General features: G+C 45.3%; 1 protein-coding gene across 2 annotated transcripts in view; it reads right to left on the bottom strand.

The window, feature by feature from the left end:
* The window catches only part of Adcy9 (adenylate cyclase 9), a 101271-nt gene that overhangs the window by 5324 nt on the left and 73554 nt on the right, over nt 1-22393 (bottom strand). Inside the window, exons 4-10 of one of the 2 annotated variants that reach the window (XM_048332936.1) lie at nt 20068-20229; nt 18842-19059; nt 16362-16464; nt 12524-12732; nt 10187-10346; nt 7373-7521; nt 3326-3367 (exon numbers count right to left, since the gene is read on the bottom strand). In XM_048332936.1, coding sequence (XP_048188893.1) covers nt 3326-3367; nt 7373-7521; nt 10187-10346; nt 12524-12732; nt 16362-16464; nt 18842-19059; nt 20068-20229 — 1043 coding nt within the window. The remainder of the gene's footprint in view (nt 1-3325; nt 3368-7372; nt 7522-10186; nt 10347-12523; nt 12733-16361; nt 16465-18841; nt 19060-20067; nt 20230-22393) is intronic. The other variant, XM_048332937.1, reaches the window with a different exon arrangement.

The following is a 22393-nucleotide window of genomic DNA, read 5'->3' as shown; positions in this document are numbered from 1 at the left end:
CTGTCTTAAAAAGAAAATGATGGGCTGGGAATGTGGCTTGATGGTAGAGTACTTGCCTAGCATGCATGAAGCTCTGGGTTCAATTCCTCAGCACAACATACACAGAAAAAGCCAGAAGTGGCGCTGTGGCTCAAGTAGTAGAGTGCTAGACTTGAGCAAAGAAGAAGCTCAGGGATAGTGCCCAGGCCCTGACATCAAGCCCCAGGACTGGCAAAAAAAAAAAAAAAAAAAAGACAATGAGGGGCTGGGAATATGTCTTAGTAGAAGAATGCTTACTTAGTATGCATGAAGCCCAGGGTTTGATTCCTCAGTACTATGTAAACAGAGAAAGCTGGAAGTGGTGCTGTAGCTCAAGTGGTAGAGTGCTAGCTTTGAGCACAGAAAGGTTAAGGGACAGCGCCTATGCTTTGAGTTCAAGTCCCAAGACTGGCATAAACAAACAACAAATAAATAAATGACAATAAGTATACAATAAAATTTTTTAAGAGTAAGATATACACACTGTAGGAAAGCAAATGGTATAAATGATGGAGAACAAGTGTATTTTTTTTTTTGCCAGTCCTGGGCCTTGGACTTAGGGCCTGAGCACTGTCCCTGGCTTCTTTTTGCTCAAGGCTAGCACTCTGCCACTTGAGCCGCAGCGCCCCTTCTGGCCATTTTCTGTATATGTGGTGCTGGGGAATCGAACCGAGGGCTTCATGTATACGAGGCAAGCACTCTTGCCACTAGGCCATATCCCCAGCCCCAACAAGTGTATTTTCTTTTCTTTTTCGGTGCTGGTCCTAGGTCTTGAATTCAGGGCCTGAGCACTGTCCTTGAGGTTCTTTTGCTCTTTTGAGGTTCTACCACTCTCCCACTTAAGCCACAGCACCAATTCTAGCTTTATCTGAGTAGTTTGTTGGAGACAAGTGTTTCAAAGCCTTTCCTGCCCTGGCTGGCTTTGAACCTAGATCCTCAGATCTCAGTCTCCTGAGTAGCTAGGATTACAGGTGTGAGCCATCAGTGCCCAATAAGTGTGCTTTCTTTGAGTTAGCTGTGGCTATCATTTTCTGTGGTTGCCTGGTATTCTAACAGATGGATGCACCAGGTTCCTGCTGAGGGATGCTGGGCTGTATCCTCATTTTTTATGGCCAGACATAGTGTTATAAAAAACATTCTTGAACACCATACTTGTGTTCATGAAGTTGCTGACTCATTTTAAATACTGCACACTTAGAAATTCATTAGAAATTTCAAAACTGTCCTAAGAGGCTGAGCCTTCATAGAAGGTATTGGTAGGTGTGATGAGCAGGTAACCTTGCTAACCTACATCTCATTCTAAGATGGGGGACAAAGGTGGTGATTCCATTCCTAAAATCAAACAGCAAAGGTCAGTTTCAAAAGGAGAGAAATTTTATGCACTTAAATGCAAGAGTCAACTTGTGACTAAATACCTGGACATTAAATCATATGTAGAAGCTAAAGTAAAATATGGTAGGAGCTATTACCACAGAAGATTTTGAAATAGAGAAAAATCAGACAGTAAAGATTGCCTGTTTTGGTCCTGTTAGGTCCATAATTGGTCCTAACTAATTATGCATGGCATTTGTTAGCATCTCAGTGTGTTTCAGGGGCTCTGAAAATCTATACCTGGGGCTGTGCATATGTGAGGGGGGTAACATCAGAAGGGGCTGGCAGGGGACCTCGGGTGTTGGCAATGTTGTGCTTTTTGGTCTGGGTGGTAGTGACACAGTATGTTTGTTCATGAAAATTCATGGAGCTGTCCTTTTAGGATCTGGGAACTCTTCAGTGCATGTGTTATATCTAAATCTCTGAAATGTTAACTTTTGAATTCTCATTATTATTATTATCATTATTATTAAGTATTTTGTATTAGCCATAACTATAATACACATGCAATTTCACATCATAAAAATGCTTCTCAAATATTCTATATTTTTAATGACTGCAATATTTGCATGTATAAGTCATGATTTAATTCCTTGTTCCTGTAAGCTGAAGTTGCTGATGCATTTTCAATATTACTGATCACTGTGATCAATAGCTTTTGGCATGAAGCCTTTACTCTATGCTGAATCTTTCTCAAGAGATAAAAATAAATGGAATTTTTAGGCTAATGGTTACAAACATTCTTATGACTGTTTTTCAGTAGATTATCAAATTACTTCTCTAAATCACTGTAACATTCTGAGAACATTCTGTGTATGGGAGAGAGGCTACAGCTTTTCTAAAAGGTTCCTTAGTTTCTCTAAGCTTCAGTCTCTTCACCTGGAAATGGGGTCAAAGTCTCATAACATGTCAGGTTATTGAGAAGATTAAATAAATATATTTCAAGAGCCTGGTAGCTAAAATAAGTTAACCACTACTAGTAATTTATGAATGTGCCACACACTTGACTGCTCTTCATATTCATGTTACAACTTTTTGAAAGTCCAATTTAAGGAGCTGGGCATGGAGGCACACACCTGTAATCCCAGCACTTGGGAGGCAGAAGCTGAAGGATTGTAAAGTTGGAGGTCAATCTGGGCAACATAGGTCCTCTCTCTCTCAAAAACAACAACAACAACAACAAAAGGAACTTTGGTGCAAAGATGTCAGTAGTAATGATACTGACACGGCCTCCATTCTTACCTTTTAGTCACATTTATTCTTTCATAAAGTGTTGTTGTTTTGGGCACTGGGATTTGAACTAAGGGCCTCACATTTCCTAAGCAGGTGCTCTATCACTTGAGCCACCGGTCCCTTTATTTTTTCATTTTCTTTTTTGCCAGTCCTGGGGCTTGAACTCAGTGCCTAGGCATTGTCCCTGAGCTTCTTTTGCTCAAGACTGACACTCTACCAACAACAAAAAAGTCACACATGGTGATACATCACTGTAATCCCAGCTACTCAGGGAGACTGAGAAGCTTATATTTGAAGCCAGCCTTGGAAAAAGTAACAAGATGCTACTCCAAAAACCTTCTACTTGGGAAGTGGAGACCAAGAAGACTGCAGTTCAAAGACAGCCTAGGCATACATATGACACCCTTCCCCTGTCACCCCAGCAGGTGGAGGCTGGGATCGGAAGATCTCAGTTCCAGGCCACCTCACAAAAGGCTGGGTGTAATGGTGCATGCCTTGTCATCCCAAACTGTACTTATCCTCCTAGCAACAAAGGGGAGCACAAATGGGAGGATCACAGGCTCAGCCAGTATGGATGTAAAGCAAGATCCTACCTTAAAAATAACCATTGAGGGGCTAGAAATGTGGCTAGAATGCTCAGGAATAGGCTGAGATAAGACAGCCGTTCTTATTTGTTCAGATAGGTTCTGTGCTGAAGGCTTACCTGAAGTTCTGTGCTGTATCCAGAGGCGAAGTTACTATGGAACTGAAATGAAAATGCAGAAAAAATAGTATTACAAAAAAGTGAAGTAGGCCTTATAGAAAGCAATCTGAGGATAGGATAAACAACTTTCCTTTTTTGGAACATCTGAATGAGCAGTTATAATCCATGTGCCAACTTCTGCACAACTGTGTCCCCCTCAAATGCTGGAAAGCTTCAGTACCCTGATGTCTCCTCCTCTGTGAAAGAGCTGAGTCTATGCTTGTGATCACCACTCTCATTCCCCCTACATTGGATAGGCCTAGTGACAGAGGGCAGGGTCCTGGGTCTAGGGAGCTTCATTCACTAGCCCCATCCCAAGTTCTTGCGGTTTTGAATCTGGGCAGAAAGGCAATAGAGTGGTCTCTATCATTTTATCTCTCTGGATCCCACAGTGGTAGCTAATGTTAGGATGAATAGCTGACCAGGCATGTGTGGTGAGTCTTAAGTTCAAGGCTGTTTTCAAGCTCTTGGTATAGAGTTTGGTGATGATGGTAACTCTAGATGGCCACATCCTCACAAAGGTAAAAGTACGCTTTATTTTCCCTTTAGATACAGAATGACAGTTGTACTTTAAATTCTCTCTCTCTCTCTCTCACAGTTGTGGGGCTTGAACTCAGGGCCTGGGTGCTGTCCCTGAGCTTTATCACTCAAGGCTAGCACTCTACTACCTATAGCCACAGCACCACTTCCAGTTTTCTGGGGGTTAATTGGAGATGACTGTCTCATAGACTTTCTTGTCTGGGCTGGCATTGTTTTTTTTTTTTTGTTTTTTTTTGCCAGTCCTAGGGCTTGGACTCAGGGATGAGCACTGTCCCTGGCTTCTTCTTTGCTCAAGACTAGCACTCTACTACTTGAGCCACAGTGCCACTTCCCGCCTTTTCTATATATGTGGTGCTGGGGAATCGAACCCAGGGCTTCATGTATGGGAGGCAAGCACTCTACCACTAGGTCATATTCCTAGCTCTGGGCTGGCTTTGAACTGTGATCCTTAGATCTCAGCCTCCAGAGTAGCTAGTTTTACAGGTATGAGCCACCAGCACCTGGCTTAATTTCTTTTTGATCTTAGTTTGCAGAGAATTTCAATCTCTTTTACACTGTTATTATTCTATTAAGTAAATGGAGGGAGACCACTCACTCTATTACTGGTCATTGCTTTGCTAATGCCCACAGATCCACTAAGCCTGTTACATTTGGTACTATTGGTACTGGGACAGGTTGGGTCATTTTGTGCTTTTGAATTTACTAAAGCAATGGTCCTCGGCAGCAATAATGCCACTCCTGGTGGGTGGGGGGAGCCCTGGCAAATGGGAGGTTCTTCTCACTCTCATAAACCAGACAACCATAACCCAGGGAGCTAGAATGCTAGAAGTCTTGAAAAGAACACTGAGTCAATGTCCCATGGAACTTTTAAAACTACTTCTGTGGAAGTATTTTGTCAATACATGCTAATTATGAAACACTATCAAGAGAAATTGTACAAAAAGGCCAATGACATTTAGGAAGGTTTGTTACACAAAAAAAGTTGAATGGTAAAGACATCATGAAATTTGTGTGTGTGTGTGTGTGTGTGTGTGTGTGTGTGTGTGTGTGTGTTTTGCCAGTCCTGGGCCATGAACTCAGGGCCTGAGCACTGTCCCTGACTTCTTTTTGCTCAAGTCTAGCACTCTGCCACTTGAGCCATAGCGCCACTTCTGGCCATTTTCTATATATGTGGTGTTGAGGAATCGAACCCAGGGCTTCATGTATCCGAGGAAACCACTCTTGCCACTAGGCCATATTCCCAGCCCCATCATGAAATTTTTAAATAAAGTATTCACTGTGTGCATTCTGCTATCTGAAGTATTATCACATTTCCAACCACATTTTTAGATGACAGGGCTTAAAAGCCACAAAACCAGTTTCAGATATACAACAGGTAGCTTAAGACTTTTTTGTGTTTGTGTGCTTGTCCTGGGGCTTCAACTTAAGAGCCTGAATGCTATCCCTGAGCGTTTATGCTCAAGGCTATTGCTCTACCACTTGAGCCACAGCTCTACTTCCAGCTTTTTTTTGGGTAGTTAACTGGAGATAAGAGTTTCATAGACTTTCCTGCCTATGTTGGCTTTGAACTACAAAATCAGATCTCAGCCTCCTGCTTAACTAGGATTATTGGTGTGAGCCACTGGTGCCTGGATAGTTTTATAATCATTTTAACAAACTGAGAACAAAACATGATTGTATTAGTGGAACCCATGGAAGAGAGAGGTCTCACTGGCTTTAACTTAAGACAGGGTATTTTAATTGTCCTCTCATTGTCATCTGATCTATCTACCTACCTATCTATCTATCTATCTATCTATCTATCTATCTATCTATCTATCTATCTATCTATCTATATCTAGATATAAATTACATATAGAAGCCTGGGTGCTGGTGGCTCATGCCTATAACCCTAGCTGTCAGAAGGCTGAGATCTGAGGATCATGGTTTGAAGCCAGCCTGAGCAGGAGAGTCCATGAGATTCTTATCTCCAATTAGGCACTTAAAAACCCAAAGTGGCTCTGTGGCACAAGTGATAAAGTGTTAGCCTTGAGTACAAAGAGGCTCAGGGACAGCACCGGGCCCTGAGTTTAAGCCCCCCCGCCCTCCCGTCCTAGGGCTTGAACTCAGGGCCTAGGTGCTATCCTTAAACCTCTTTGTACTCAAGGATAGCCTAGAGCTCTACCACTGGAGCCATAGTGCCACTTCCAACTTTTCTTGAGTAATTTATTGGCGATAAGAGTATCACAGACTTTTCTGCCCTGGTTGGCTTTGAACTGATATCCTTAGATCTCAGCTTCCTGAGTAGCTAGGATTACAGGTGTAAGCCACTAGTGCCTGGCATATTTTTATTTTTTAAGTTTCTATGACACAATGAGAACTAATTCTGTCCCCAGGACCTTCATTTTTTTTTTTTGTCCTAAACATCTTTCTACTTAGCACCTACTAGCTGTAATTCTGAATTCTATCTGAGGAACAGAGACTAAACTGAACCCCTTGGATGTGGAGGTATTTCAAGATCAGACAGGTGTCCCGTGACTGGTCATCTTTCCTGGCATTCATGTCATAACATGTAACCTGCTCTAAATAAGAGTCCAAGCATTTAAAAGGCCTTCACAGGTCTTCATTTCTTCCACTCCAGCAATTTGGCCTGTCTTTAGAATATGTGGCCTATTTTATTTTATTTTATTTTATTTTTTTTTTTTTTTGGCCAGTCCTGGGCCTTGGACTCAGGGCCTGAGCACTGTCCCTGGCTTCTTCCCGCTCAAGGCTAGCACTCTGCCACTTGAGCCACAGCGCCACTTCTGGCCGTTTTCTGTATATGTGGTGCTGGGGAATCGAACCTAGGGCCTCGTGTATCCGAGGCAGGCACTCTTGCCACTAGGCTATATCCCCAGCCCCTATGTGGCCTATTTTAATAAATGTTAGAATACTTCTTTTGCATCTCTCTGCCAACCTGAACCTCTTTTCTTTAATGTGTGTGTGTGTTGTGTGTAGGGTTTCACTATGTAGTCTAGGCTGGACTCAAAATTGAGATCCTCTTTCTCCCTCTCCTTAGGGCTGTGATTATAGATGTGTACCACCATGCCTGGTTTTTTCTCCTGATTGTGCTATGAGATGGCTTCAGGTTTTATTTTCTTAGATTCTAACTCATGATACTTGTAAGATCAAAGATGCTAATACTGCATTTGGTCTTCCGTGGAAGCCATGCAGAAAATCCCAAGTGAAATGCTAGATTTCCTAGCATTTTGAATTTCAGAGTTTTAGATTAGGGATGCTCAACCTCCATCTGTTGTTATAAATTATTTTCTTTCTTTTTTGAATCAATCTGAGGGCACTTTTTTGCTTTCTGGACATTAGATGTGTTGGAAGCTATTTTGGGTAACAAGAATACCTATTACTGAGGAGGAGTCAGTGCTAATGTGAAAGTGCAGGGCTCCAAGCAACCCTGGGCAAGGTGGTCATGAGTTGATGGTGCCAGTCACATACCTTTCCTGGCACAGGGAGATGTAGAGCAAGAGCAGTGGCCCGGCCCCCACGATGGTAGCAAGGGAGGACCGCATCCAGGAGCTGAGCTGGCAGAAGTTGCAGTAGTGCACGACAGCCACCAGCACGGCAGAGCCAGTGAACATGGTAAACTGCAAGAGGCATCAGTATTAAATCCATGCCCTCCCAGTACACACCTCCACCCTCCACCTGGGCTGAGCATCCTAGACCTGGGGACCTGCTCACCTACCACTTGCGTTTTTGTTGTTTTTTTGCCAATCCTGGGGCTTGAACTCAGGGCCTGAGCACTGTCCCTGACTTCTTTTTGCTCAAGGCTAGCACTCTGCCACTTGAGTCACAGCGCCACTTCTGTTTTTTTTCTATATGTGTGGTGCTGAGGAGTCAAACCCAGGGCTTCATGTATGTGAGGCAAGCACTCTACCACTAGGCCATATCCCCAGCCTCCCACCACTTGTGTTTAAGATCCAACACCATGGTACCATGGAACAACCCACCTATGTGAAGTGGTTCTGACATTTGGTGAGCCAGAAGTTTCAAGGTCAGATGACACATTTTCTTTTTCTTTTTTTCTTTTTTTTGGCCAGTCCTGGGGCTTGGACTCAGGGTCTGAGCACTGTCCCTGGCTTCTTTTTACTCAAGGCTAGCACTCTGCCGCTTGAGCCACAGCGCCACTTCTGGCCATTTTCTGTATATGTGGTGCTGGGGAATTGAACCCAGGGCCTCATGTATACGAAGCACGCGCTCTTGCCACTAGGCCATATCCCCAGCCCCTGGATGACACATTTTTAGGCCTATAATTCAGTGATTTCAGTTACAAGCTTCCATGGAGACTCTCCCCCATTCATTGGGGACCTACCACTGTCAGATCAGGACCAATGCTCCTGCAGGCCCCTGCCACAACTTTTCTGAGATTTTTTTTTTTAATTTTATTTTTTGTCATGGGGCTTGAACTCTGGGCCTGGGCACTCTGTCCCTGAGCTCTTCAGCTCAAGGCTAGTGCTGTATACCACTTGAGCCACAACACCGCTTCCTGTTTTCTGGTGGTTAACTGGAGATAAGAGTCTAGTGGACTTTTCTGCCTGGGCTGGCTTTGAACTGTGATCCTCAGATCTCAGCCTCTGCTACTCAGGTGTGAGCCACCAGTGTCCAGCAGTTTGCTGAGATTTGATGTTAAACTCTCAACTACAGTAAGCTCACCATGGTAGCTGATGTTACACTGACTTGCTTACTTTAATTATTTTGTGGCCGCTGCCACAAGTTTTCTGAGATTTTTTTTTTGTCAGTCCTGGGGCTTGATCTCAGGGCCTGGCACTGTCCCTGGCTTCTTTTTGCTCAAGGCTAGCACTCTACCACTTGAGCCACAGCGCCACTTCTGGCTTTTTCTGTTTATGTGCGGCTGAGGAATTGAACCCAGGGCTTCTTGTATGCTAGGCAAGCACTCTACCACTAAGCCACATTCCCAGCCCACTTTGCTTACTTTTTATGATATTTAACTCAAAAGCTTTTTCCCTGAGCAGTGGCAGCCAATTCAGGTGCATGTCTTACTTCTGCAGACTGACATATTATCTTGTATTGTTTGGTAACATGGGCAGATGCAGCTTTGTAAAGCTTGAAGGAAAATAGAAATGCTCCTCAACTCACCCCAAAAGTTACATCCTGATAAGCCTATCACGAATGGAAACTATGAGGCTGTAGCTGTAGCTCGGTGGTAGTACATTTGCCTACTATGCACAAGACCCCGAATTTTACCCCTAGTACCATAAAAAAAGTAACAAATGGGAATTATAGTAAGTAAAAAATGCTGGGTGCTGGTGGCTCATACCTGTAATCCTAGCTACTTAGGAGCTTGAGATCTGAGGATCGAGGTTTGAAGCCAACCAAGGTAGAAAAGTCCCCGTGAGATTTTTATCTCCAATTAACCACTTAAAAAATGGAAATATAGCCTCAAAGTGGTAGAGCACTAGCCTTGAGAAAAAGAGCTTAAGGACAGCACCCAGGCCCTGAGTCCATGCTTCACAACTGACAAAATGAAAACAAAAACAAAATAAAAAATGCTTTTAATATTCCTGATTTACTCAGCTTTACAGATTAGCTTAACTCATCTTTACTGCACTCAAGAACACATGTATGAGACTGCAGTTGGGCAGTCATCTAACCAAGTGCTGACTACCTGAGGTAACTTATTGGATGCTGTACAGAAAGTGAGGATCAGAATGGTTGTGTGTAGCCAAGTGCTCACGCCTGTAATCCTAGCTACTCAGGAGGCTGAAATCTGAGGATTGTGGTTTGAAGCCAGCTTGGGCAGGAAATTCTGTGAGACTCTTATCTCCAATAAACTACTTGAAAAAGGCAGAAGTTTCACTGTGGCTCAAATGGTAGAGCACTCACCTTGAGCAAAACAAGCTCAGGGACAGCGCCGGGCACAGAGTTCAAGCCCCAGGATCTGCAAAAAAACTAAGACATAAAAATCCCATAATGGTTGTGTGAGTTGTGCTTTTATACCAGTATGAAGTAAAAAACTTGAAAGTTGAACTCTGTGGAGTCAGGGACTGTCCAGCTGGTTTGAAACTTGAAGGAGGCTAGTGATGCTGGGAAGGCACTATGCTACTGGAGAAGCTGCCTAGTATAGCAGTGGAGGTCCCATACTGTTTTGTTTTAAAAGGCATTAATGGAGTGCAGTTCTCTAGGGAGCTGCTTTTAAATTGCCATCCTGAGTAACGAGCTTGATTAAAGAGAGTGAGCAGGAAGTTAGGGATCCCAGAGAGCATGGAGACAATACAGCCAGATGCTACTCACATGTATGTTTGTCTCAAACTCAGAGGTGATGTGGGAGTAGACAGCGAGGGCAGGCAGGGATACCAGGATGGCCCCGATGCAGTGACGAGGGAGCCATCCAGCGATCCATTCCAGGAGCCGCTTCGTGCACGCCATGACGTCCTCCAAGAAGAACACCATTCTGGCTCAGGGAGAGGATGGGAACAGAGGAGCCCATGAGTCAGCCTTCCAGAACTGAGGCCACCATGCCTGTACTGCTGTCCTGTACACTGTGTCCTGTACTGCTGCGGCCCTGGGGGTAGGGAGTGGGTACAGCACACTCCACATCCCTCACAGTGTTAACAGGCAGATAAACAGCCCTCACTTGGCTCATCACACCTCACTTACAAGGTCATTTGGTGTACTGTCATCAAATGAGCTTGTCAAAAGCCAGGCTCATGCCTTTATAGGTCCAAGAGAGCATGTAACACACCCAAAGTAAAGTGTACTACAGGGCTGCCACCCATTGTTACCTGCTCCAGCTTGCTTCTGGGGCAGATCCTGAATGGGGCCATTCTGGAGGCAATCTGTGGGCCCATAATGGAGGAGGGTGGCTACTAGTATCCAGTGGGCCACAGCCAGGAATGGAGATGCCCTGTCAGGCTCAGGCAAGTGCTACACAGTGAAGCTCTAACCTTGCATCTCACATAACTGCTATATAACCCCTGGTACCTACAGAGGCCTGCTGATAACATTGTAGCCTAGAGCCCAGTTGCGCTCCGTGTGCCAACAGTTTTTTGAAGTATTAACATGACTCTGTAAACCAAGTGAAGGCTGTCTTGTTTAGTTTGGGTCACAAAGGGTGGTTCAGCATTTCAGAAAGCCACATCATCATTATCCTGGCCACTAACAGGCACACCCTATGCTTCCAGCTGTCACATTTGTACCAGGGTCCTGGAGATGAGGGAAAAATAGTAGACAGCTTTGTCATTTCTCAGAGGGCATGGACCAGATAAAGCATATTTAAGCTTCTTCTTTGCTTCCCTTCTCTTCCCTCTACCCCTTCCCTTTTCTTTTCCTGCCTTTCCAATTAAACTCAGATCCTCTTGCTTGGCTAGGCAAGCCACATCTACTGCAGAGACACATCTCTAGCCCTTAAGTGGCTTTCATTTCTCTTTAATACTACAGAGATAATTTTTTTCTTTTGTGCTGACACTGGGGCTTGAACTCAGGGCTTTGTGTTCTCATGCAGCTTTTTCACTCAAAGCTAGTACTTTACCAGTTGATCCATGACTCCACTTCTGGCTTTTTGGTGGTTAACTGGAGATAGTCTCATGAATTTTCCTGTCCAGGCTGGCTTCCAACTGTAATCCTCAGTTCTTATCTCCCTGAGCAGCTAGGATTACAGGCCTGAGCCACTGGCATCTAGCCAGAGACAGCATTCTTCTGACTGTTTGGTGTTTTTTTTTGCCAGTCCTTAGGCTTGAACTCAGGGTTTGGGCACTGTCCCTGAGCTTCTTTTGCTCAAGGCTAGCATTCTGCTACTTGAGCCACAGTGCCACTTCCAGCTGTTTCTGTTTATGTGGTACTGAGTAATCAAACCCAGTGCATGCAAGTCACTCCACCACTAATCCACATTCCCAGCCCTTCTGACTGTTTTTGCAGCTGTGTTTTCTAGGAGGTGAGCTATATCTCACGGGGGTAATAGTAATGTGATAAAATTATTTTCATGAAGAACAGGCAGCTGAGGGGCTTGGAGTATGACTTAGTGGTAAAGTGCTTACCTCGTATACATGAAGCCCTGGGTTCGATTCCTCAGCACCATGTATATAGAAAAAGCCGGAAGTGGCGCTATGGCTCAAGTGGTAGAGCGCTAGCCTTGAGCAAAAAGAAGCCAGGGACAGTGCTCAGACCCTGAGTTCAAGCCCAGGCAAAACAAAACAAGAACAGGCAGCTGAGTATATGGGCTGGGAATCTCAGATGAGGAGAGGCTAGGTCTTGACTGAGGAGCTGCTGGGTCAGAGTAAGCCAGTAGCTGAAAGCAGAAAAGATACTGGGGGCCTTCTTGGGATGTTTGCTCCCTGTGACCTTCTTCCTCTCTTTCTCATTTCCTGTCTTTTTGCTTCTCCCATTTAATCTCTAAATTAGGGGATCCAGGGATGTGCTGGTGGCAGCGAGGCCACTGAGAGCATCTACCTTCTCTAGCAAGCAGGTCCCACCTGTGATGAGGGCTAACATCTGTGAATAGGGTGCTGTGGAGCAGAAATGAAACCTAGTTCCCAGAAAGAAGCACAGAGGGACAGCTGGTGTTGCAGTCAGGAGCCAGAAGAGGGAGCTAAAGGTTAAGCGTTGCAGAGGGGCCCTGAGGCTGGTACTCACCTGATGGACACCACCAGGGAAAGTACCTCCAGCAGCAGGTCTGCCCCAAAGACAGCAAGGGCAGCTGGGGGGGGAGGTGTGGCGGTGGCTCTGTACTTCAGGAAGCAGGTGATGGAGAGAATCAGGAATATTGTCATGGACAGAAACACATCCAAGAGGGAGCTGAAAGTGGCACTGGCGAATGTCTTCACAGGAGAATTCTTTATGACCTGTTTGGAGCAGGAGACTGGGATGAACTGATGTGACTGCCACAGGCCAGAGATCACAGTTTAGAGGGAAAACAGCAACAATTAGTTAGCACTTGCCTACTCTAGACAAGACACAGGCTGGCAGGTGTTGTAATCATGCCATCTCCTTGCTGTTGCCCTATTTAACAAAGAGGAAGCTAAGGCACAGAGAGTTAAGCAGCCTTCCCAGGGTCACACAGTGGCCTATTATCAACCAGTACACTCTCACAGAGACACTGAATAGTGATCCTGAATGATGAGTTACTTACTGCTTCGCAGTCAATGAGTAGGAAAATGGCAGCAAATACAGAAGAAGCCTCTACAGAAGGATGGGCTCCCAGATTCAAGGGACATGAACACTGGCTTCAGGATTAGACAGGTGAGGATGTGAGCGGCTGCAGAGGAAAGCTCCCAGAGGTGTAAAGGGAGTTCATGGCTGTCAGCCCATCAAATTTCCATGTAGGAGACTGCCTGGCCTAGTGTGTGCTGGTGAATGTGAAACAATACCCACGGGGAGCTTGTAGTCTGATGGTAGGCGAGGCAGTAATAGGATTTGCAGGAAGGTGTGTTAAACGTAATAAAAAGTCATGCTGGGGCTGGTAGGTAATTAAGCTAAAAGGAAACAGTCACAACACTAACAGATCTGAGAGATAACTAATTCTAGTCCCTGTGTGGGCCTTACAGGGTCATGATCTCTGTGCTCTCAACAGGTACAGGCAAAAATACTCCTGATCTCAACATGTGCAGGAGGAGGCCAAGGCTCCCCCAAGGTCATACAGCAAACAAGGAGTCAGATAAACTGACTCCTAACTCCTTCCTGGGGGTCCTCTTGAGACATGGATTACTGTGAGAAGGAAAACAGCAGTAAACCATTGAAGCTGCTTTCCATTTAACCTTATAACTTTCTGCCAGCCCCAAGCAGGGCTCGGCTGAGTGAGGCTGGAGGTACTTGGGAAGGGGAAGGCCTGTAACAAGTCCTGGGTTTGGTGTGTGTTCCCTTCAGGAAAAACTCTGGTGTCCCAACCCCAGCAAGGCCTCAAGAGCTGGGCAAGACAGGAGAAGGGGGAGCTCTGATATGGGGTTGAGGCTACTGGTCAGCTTTGATGCCAAAGCGGGACCCCAAGCCTGGATTACTTTCTGTAATGCTGTGTACCTTCCCTTGCTTTGGTCTCCTTTCTGAAACAAGGACAATACTTGTACCTGTACTTTATGAATGGAAAGGCTTGCATGAAAAATATCATGCAGAGCTTTGAGCATGTGGAGTGCCCTGTACTCAGCAACAACTACTCACCTGTCTATCCACTCTTGTCCACAACTCCCCACATGATCTTCATCAGACACAAGGTGATGGGGCCACCTCTGCTCCAATCACTCACTCTGATCTTTGGCACAACATGTGTGGTACAAGAAGTCCACCTCCTGCTATGCCCACACCACTGCTTTTCAGAGGCAACTTGACTTGCTGGACACACCAGTCTCTTTTGTGTCTCTAAGGGCTGTAGGATCTTGTTCTCCTTTCTGGATGTCCCTGCCCCTTCACTGGTTAGTTACTAGTCCTCCTACTAAAGTGGGTTGAGGAGTTTCCATCTGTGGGCACTCCATCTGGAGCTGATGCCTCGCTGTCTGCTCACAGGGCATTATGGGGTCTGTGACTCTGTATTATCATTTCTCTCCCGTCAGTGTATCCTTCATTTCCCTGTCTCAGCACACAGAACCATCCAGGCAGCCCAGAGGGTCAAAAAGTGTTTGGTGACTAGGGGAGTGTTGACAAACACTTTTATATGGGAAGCTATGCAGTATAGCAAGGGGGTGGGTGTGAGTTGAGATGCCTGGCCTTGAACTCAGACAGACTGGCATCCAACCATATCTATGGGTAGGCCACCTATTTTACCTTTCTTTTTTTTTTTTGTGCCAGTCCTGGGGCTTGGACTCAGGGCCTGAGCACTGTCCCTGGCTTCTTCTTGCTCAAGGCTAGCACTCTGCCACTTGAGCCACAGTGCCACTTCTGGCCATTTTCTGTATATGTGGTGCTGGGGAATCGAACCCAGGGCCTCATGTATACGAGGCAAGCACTCTTGCCATTAGGCCATATCCCCAGCCCCTACCTTTCTTTTTTTTTTATTTTTTGCCATTCATGGAGCTTGAACTCAGGGCCTGAACACTGTCCCTGGCTTCTTTTTGCTCAAGGCAAGCACTCTACCACTTAACCCACAGCTCTGGATTTTTCCCTATATGAGGTGAGGAGGAATCGAACCCAGGGCTTCATTTATATGAGGCAAGCACTCTACCACTAGGCCATATTCCCAGCCCTCCTACTTTACCTTTCTTAGCCTTGAGTTTGTCTTTGGTAAAATGAGGATAATAATCATAAAGTTCCTTAAAGGTTGTGAGGACTAAATGAAATTATGTTTTGCCTCACTGGCCACAAATGGCCAACTCAAGAGTCCACTGCAGGACTGATTAACTCATGTTAACTCTAGTTCAATGTTCCTTGGGAGTTATCAGAGAAGTTGGCACCTCCCATCCCTGCAGGTACAAACTGGCTCTGTCTTGTTTATAGTGCCCGATCGTAAAAGACACAAAGTCCTGCAGAATGGGCAAATGGAATTTTTGTTTTTTTTTGGTAGGTCATGGGACTTGAACTCTGGGCCTAGGCACTGTCCCTGAGCTCTTCAGCTCAAGGCCAGCATGCTACCACTTGAGCCACAGTGCCACTTCTGGTTTTCTGGTGGTTAACTGGAGATAAGAATCTCATGGACTTTCCTGCCTGGGCTGGCTTTGAACCTTGATCCTCAGATCTCAGCCTCCTGAGTAGCTAGGATTTCAGGCGTGAGCCACTGACGCCCAGCAACAAATGGAATTTAATTGGAAGTGCTTTGGGTCCTTGATTTGTGCAGGTGTGTACTTTTGCCTCTGGAATGCTCTAGCTAGGTTTGAGCATGGAGAAAGAATGCTGGGATCTGCAGCTTAGAACACTAACTGGGCTCCATGTTCTTGTCCTTAATCCTCTCAAAACTCCAGCTGAGTTCATTGGATATGGGAGGTATTCTGATTGCAGGAAGAGCAAGGAGAAGGAAAAGGCATCTGATCTAGAAGTCATATAGGACTCCAATGTGGGGTACACACAAAGAGGAAAAGGGACATAGGGAAAGTAAAATCCAGCTGGGGTCAGGGAGGGCTTCTTGGAGAAAATGAGGAGTGACTGAAAGACAGAGGACAACAGAGTCAAGGCATTGTTGGATAGCAGGTATTATGGGAGAAGGTCAAGGCTTCCTGAGCTCTGGGGCCCATTTCAAGGGCATAAAACAACACTATTTAGAGAGGAGAGCAGCTAAGACCTGGAGACCACCACAAGGGCCTAGAGACACCAAGCCGAAGAGAAAAAGGACTGAAAATAACCAGGGTTGACTTGAAGATAAAGGACTGCAGAATGCATTGGATTTCCCCCCCTTGCAGAGATAAATTTACCCATAGTTGCAACTTAGTGCTTACTGATGATGAGAAACCCATACAAGCCTTCATTTTCTTGTAACTTGCTAAAGCAGAAAACAAACAGTGGCTGGCTCGGGTACATGGTAGATTTCTGATGAGTAGATGCAGGGAGAACACACCTCTTCCTGGTAGCTGATCCTGTAAGATCGCTCCAGCTCCTGATCCAGGAAGTTCAGGCTGAACTGATTGATAGGTGGCTTGAAAAAATAATCTTTCATCAGGCTAGAAGACACAACAAATGTAACAGATCAACTTATCAGATAATAATCAGCTACCAAAATGCACATCCCAAAAGCTGCCTGTGGAAGCCACTATGGGCCTGGATTCACCATGTCTTTCAGAACCCTTTCTCTGGAAAGTCTTTGTGCTCCTGGACATGAACCACATGTACTGCTTTACCTCCACTGCAGAATGACCACCACAATTATAACACATGTCATTAGACCATGCTATTGAGCACATACTCCTCACTGAAAGAATTAGAAGACAGTGAAGGCAGCTCTTTTGCCCTGTAAAAAGATCTTTTCTGAAGTATGGGCAAATCTCTGCACTAAAGATACTTATATTGACTTGAAGGCTTCAAGAGAAAACAGTTCAGAATGGGCTGTCCTGTCATCCCAAGCACTGACAGTAATTACCACTGTATAAGCTAACAGGTTGCTACTGTAAATGGCGTTTAGAGTTAGTATAACTGTAGTGCTATTGTCACATATACAGATTGTGTGTGAAAAGTGAAAAATGATAAAGCTCAATCATTTTAAAAAGCAGAAATCAAATCTGCTTTCTGTGACTCATTCTTTCATAACTGTCAGTGAAGTAAGACCCTTTTATGCTACAGAAAATGACTAGAAAATTAAAGAAATGCTGGTATGATTTCAGAAGGCAAATATAGTTGTAGCACACAGTGATTATTTGCATGAAGTCAGATAAAATGTAAGGAGTCTAGGAGTCTAGCCTGCACCTGACACACGGTAGGAGCCTGTAGATACACTCCTTTTCTTGTTGCAGAGTGGACTCTCTTCTCTGTGACAGGTGTGCAATAATTTACAACCTTCTCAGGGTCATGGGAGAGAAAATTCTGTCCCCTGATGTTGGCTCTCTCTCTCTTTTCTTTTCCACTCAGTAAATACGAACAGAGGGGGGGACAACAAAGTGACTGTGGGGACACAAAGACCACACATGGAGGTTCTGCTTTTGGGAGTGGGGAAGACAGCTTATTTTAGACCAATCCACTCACAGATAATAGAACAACTGTAAACTAGAAAACAAACAAACAAACAAAAAACCCTTACATCTGCCAGAGGAACAGAGAGACCAGGGAACAGAGGGACGTCACCCTGGGAGAAGGGAGCAGTGTCAGGTAAGTTTCCATTTTCATTTTTGTTGTCTGTGGACTGAAGGTAGACATTAGTCAGCACCCTATGAAGGAAGGGTGGCTAACACTCAGAAGAGCCATAGTCTTGGACTTGAGTATGATGGAGTACTTAGGGGGCTGAGGCAGGAGGAATATACAAGTTCCAGGCCAGCCTGTTCTACATAGTAAAACTCTGGGGCAAGAAAGAAAAGGAAGAAGTGAGGAGAAGAATGAAAGGAGAAGGGAAAGAAAAAGGGAAGGGGAACACGAAAGGAGGGGAAATGGAGAAGAGGAAAGAGGAAGAAAAGTAAAGGAAAAAAGAGAGAAGAAAAGAAGGGAAGAGAAGGGAAGGAAAGGAAAGAAGGAGAGAAGATGGGTATGGGAATGCCACAGTCTTACTGGCTTAAGAAGCTAGAAGACAGTCTGGGATGACCACACAGTGAAAGAACCATGGGCCCCGGGTTCCAGTCTGCTCAAATCTCAGGCTACTGAAATATGCACATGCATGGCAGACTCCAAGCAACCCAGTTAAATCTAAAAGAACAGAGTGACCATGTTTGCCTGCTGAAACAAAAACTGATACTCTTCAGAACATCACAAGATTTAGACTTTGCAAACACCATACACAATGTCTGTAACACAGGCCAAAGTTACTAGTCATACAGAGAATTTGGAAAACACAATCATACTCAACAGAAAAGCAATCAATAGAGACCAGATCACTCAGAGGGGCTACAAATTGGGGTTTGTAATGTAATCCATGCAACAACTACAACACAAGGAATGAAAAGAGAAAAATTGACCTATATTGCAAGATTTCTTCACTTAAAGTGAAGAAATGGAGCAGTAAGACTAAGAGGACTATAAAAATATAATGGTTTGGGGCTGGGGATATGGCCTAGTGGCAAGAGTGCTTGCCTCGTATACATGAGGCCCTGGGTTCAATTCCCCAGCACCACATATACAGAAAATGGCCAGAAGTGGCACTGTGGCTCAAGTGGTAGAGTGCTAGCCTTGAGCAAAAAGAAGCCAGGGACAGTGCTCAGGCCCTGAGTCCAAGCCCCAGGACTGGCAAAAAAAAAAAAATATATATATATATATATATATATATATATATATATATATAAAATGGTGTGTACCTGTACCTCCTAGAGCAACCACTAAAGCAGGTTGGGGATACAGTTCCAGCAGAACTATAATGTAGTATATCATACAGAGGGCAGATGTGTGGCTTTCTGGTCTTACCTGTCTTCTTTGATGACATCCACAAAATGGGCATCCGTTTTCTCACGGATGTTCTTGAACCTAAGTGGGAGGAGGGCTGATTGGTCCAAGCTCACACCTGCCCACCGTCCCTTTTCCTGAAGGATCTCACACAGGGAGGTTTGACTGTTGGTAAGCTTCTCCTCTTGAGGAGGGCTCAGAAGTCCATTCTGGGTTTTGGAGCTGGGCCCTCCTGAGACCTGCCTCAAGACAAAGAGGAAGCAAGCAAGGGAAGTGAAGCGGAGACCTGGAGCACATCCTGGTTCCCACTTGCCCTGTAGCCCTGGCCCTGGATGCCCTGACTTGTGCAGTACTCCCCTCGCCAACCCCCCCCCCCCCCAATCTGTGAAATCCGATACTCTGCCTCTCTATCAACCTGCTTCCTGGTGAATTTGCTTTAGGAAAAGGGCTGGTCAGGCAGCCAGGAGAGTCAGGAGAGTGAGGCTGTGGAAAGAGCCATAAAGTGACAAAAAGCTGAGATTCACAAGTTTGCTTACCACAGAACTAGGGCTCTAGGGTTTGGAAGAAGGCCCATGGGACCTCTGGGGAGGCACAAGAAGGGGTTCAAGGAAAAGAAGCCCAGGTTGCTGGTGTGACACTGAGGAGCAGGTAGATGAATAGGGACTTATGTTTTGAGAGCTTCTGTTGCTTTGAGAGATGGGGGCTGACCTGTACGCACAAGTTCTTTGGCAGATGCTGGGGGTGAGGAATGAGAGAAAGGCCCAGTGCCGCCCTGAGAGGCAGCCTCAGAGGCTTTCCTGAAGCTCTCAGCCTTTTACCTTGTTTGCCATTCCAGCCCTGCCCTGGTCTCCAAGTCCCATTTCCCAGGTAGCCTCCCTGTTGCTAAACCTGCCTCTGCACCTTTCTCAGGGATCACTCTCTCCTGAAGGAAACCCCTCTTCTCTTTGTACCTCCGTATTCTACCTTCTGTTGAGTTCAGCGTCCAGCCCACAAATCCTCTCCCCACTCTCACCCAAATGTGTCAAAGCCAATTGCTAGTTCAACATGTAACCATACTACTTCACATGGGCCAGCACCCACTCTCCCTTCTGTCTACCCCTCCTCCCCAACAGTTCCTTTTGCATGCCATACCCCATGCTCTACCCAGCCCCTCCCCCACTCCCTTCACTGGTCTATTCAACACCCAGACTAGAAGGTAGTTCTGAGTTATGCTCAGAACTAAGAAGTTTACGAGACAGGAATGTCACCTTAGGTGGATGCGCCAGGAGAGGAACTGACAGGAACAACAGCCATGAGCTTGTTACCTTGGTGCTGGCCTTGGGCTCGTCTTGGCAGCCATTTTGCACAGCTCCTCCTTCTGCACCCGCTTCAGTTTTGGGAGCAAATGTGATTCCACATGAAGGGCAAGTCTGTGAGAAAAGCACAGGCCATAGGAACACTGACTGCAATACATACTTCCAACAAATCTGTTGTGGTTGCAATTTACTGTTCCCAGAAATGCTGTGACCAAATGCAGAACAGCACGGTCCACACCAGCCAGAGTGGAAACTCCAGTGTCAACTGACTGCAACAAACTGTGGGCTGTTCATACAAGGGGATAGTATTCAGCCATGAGAAAACAATGAAACAGACACGTGATAGTATGGGTGAACCTTGAGCTTACTGAGACTGAATGAATACTGTGCCTAGTGAAAAATGCATAGGAAATGACCAGAAAAGGAGGCTCCACAGAGACGTAAAACAGATTAATAGAGGCCAGCTAGGGTGAGGGGAAAAAGGGGTGGAAAATGAATTCATGGAGAAGCCCTAATTCCTATGGTGATGGCATTAGAAGGTGGAACCTTTTTTTTTCAAGTGAAAAGATGGATTTATTGGGGAAGTAAAAAGTATACTGACCAGCCAGGGTCATGGCCCAGACTCGGCAACTGTAAAAAGCAGGCTGACCGGCCAGGGCTGCAGCCCAGACTCGGGAGCTGAGACCACATGGTCCAGGAAGGTGGGGCCTTTGAAATGTGATTAGGTGGTAAAGTCAGAGTCCTAAGAAAGTAGATTTCTGGCTTTACAAGAGACCCAGAAAATCCCTGTCACTTCCATCCTGTGAGAAGCAGCCATCTATGAACCATGAAGAAGACCTTCACTGGACATTAAATCTGGACTTCCATGCCTCAGCTCTGTTGAGAAACAAATTCCTGTGTCCACACAGCATTTTGCTAGAGCTGCCATATGGATGGACACAAGCTTTCATAGTAGTGATGAAGTAACTGTGTTCTGAAGTAACCTTGGTGATGGCTGCCCCATCTTGAAAATACAGCGAAACCCACTGAAGTGTACACTTTAAAGGGTCAGTTTCATTGTATGTGAATCATATCTAAACAAAGAGGTTCCTAAGTAAACAACCTGGTCACCAACGGGTTCAGGAATGAATGCTAAGCCAATTCTTGAGTACTCACTGACAAAAGCTATTCTCTCTCTCTCTCTCTTTCCAATACCAAGCACATGGAGAGACCCTCTAAACTCCCAGTGAAGTGATCAAATGTGCCCAACAGCATGCCCAGCCAGACTCCAGAGGAAGCTCTCTTGCAGTAGGGATGGTACTGGTGAAGGTGCTGGCTTGCTCCTCTAGGAGGCACACCTAACATTTCAGGGACCAACTGGTAGAGCAGGGAAAGGAGAGACTTGCTTGGTGTGTAGGTACAGGCTGACATTATGGATTGATCCATATGCCATATGATCCTGGCACTTTTGTCTCCTGGACCACAACTAAGCCACTAATACTGTCTTGGTTCTCTGTAGTCCTCTCAGTACAAATGATACCAGAATAAGTGTCTAAGGTTCAACCAAACAGCATACACTCTAGGCCAAGGAGTTTGCTGGCCGTTGCCTGGGTAACCTGATATTCTTTGGAGAATACTCAAGTGCATACTCTACATTTTCCCAGACTAGCTGTGCCCCACCCTCTTCTGTGGATACGGGCTTTGAAGGGAAGATCACAAGTATTTCTTTAACACCCATCTACATTTGTTGTAAACACATTCCAACATAGGCATAGAGTGGTCTGAATACATACAGTTATAAAATAGTTTTTGTTTGTCTTCAAGGCTATTTCTCATTGCAAGACAAAGAATTTTGTAGCTACTAGCTCTCCCTTTTCATAGTTGTCACAAGAGGGAGCTGGGAAGCCTCTTGGGAAAGGAAATATCAGTCAGTCACGTCCGGGCTTTGCCTGTTTAGTGCACTGAACACAGATAGCTGGCAAGGAGTCCCAGTACTACAGGCAGCATGAAATCATGTTTGATATGATGGGCAATGGTAATATTAGCATTCCAAGTCACTGATCACCACTCTAAGCTCTTCATGTATAACAGCTTACAATACAGGCATTATGATTAGTCTCATTTTATATAGAAGGAATCTGAGGCAAACAAGACAAGGGAATTGCCATAAATCAAACAGAAAGCAGTATGCATGAAGCTCTCCCTTTCCTACTACCACATGTGGGATAAAAGTCACTAGACTCAACTATGTGATCAATGAGTCAGGGCCAGATGGATTAGGAACAGGTAGAAACACTTC

Source organism: Perognathus longimembris, chromosome 23, assembly GCF_023159225.1.
Source record: "Perognathus longimembris pacificus isolate PPM17 chromosome 23, ASM2315922v1, whole genome shotgun sequence".
NCBI classification, from domain to species: domain Eukaryota; kingdom Metazoa; phylum Chordata; class Mammalia; order Rodentia; family Heteromyidae; genus Perognathus; species Perognathus longimembris.
This window is presented reverse-complemented; position numbering and strand designations above follow the sequence as displayed.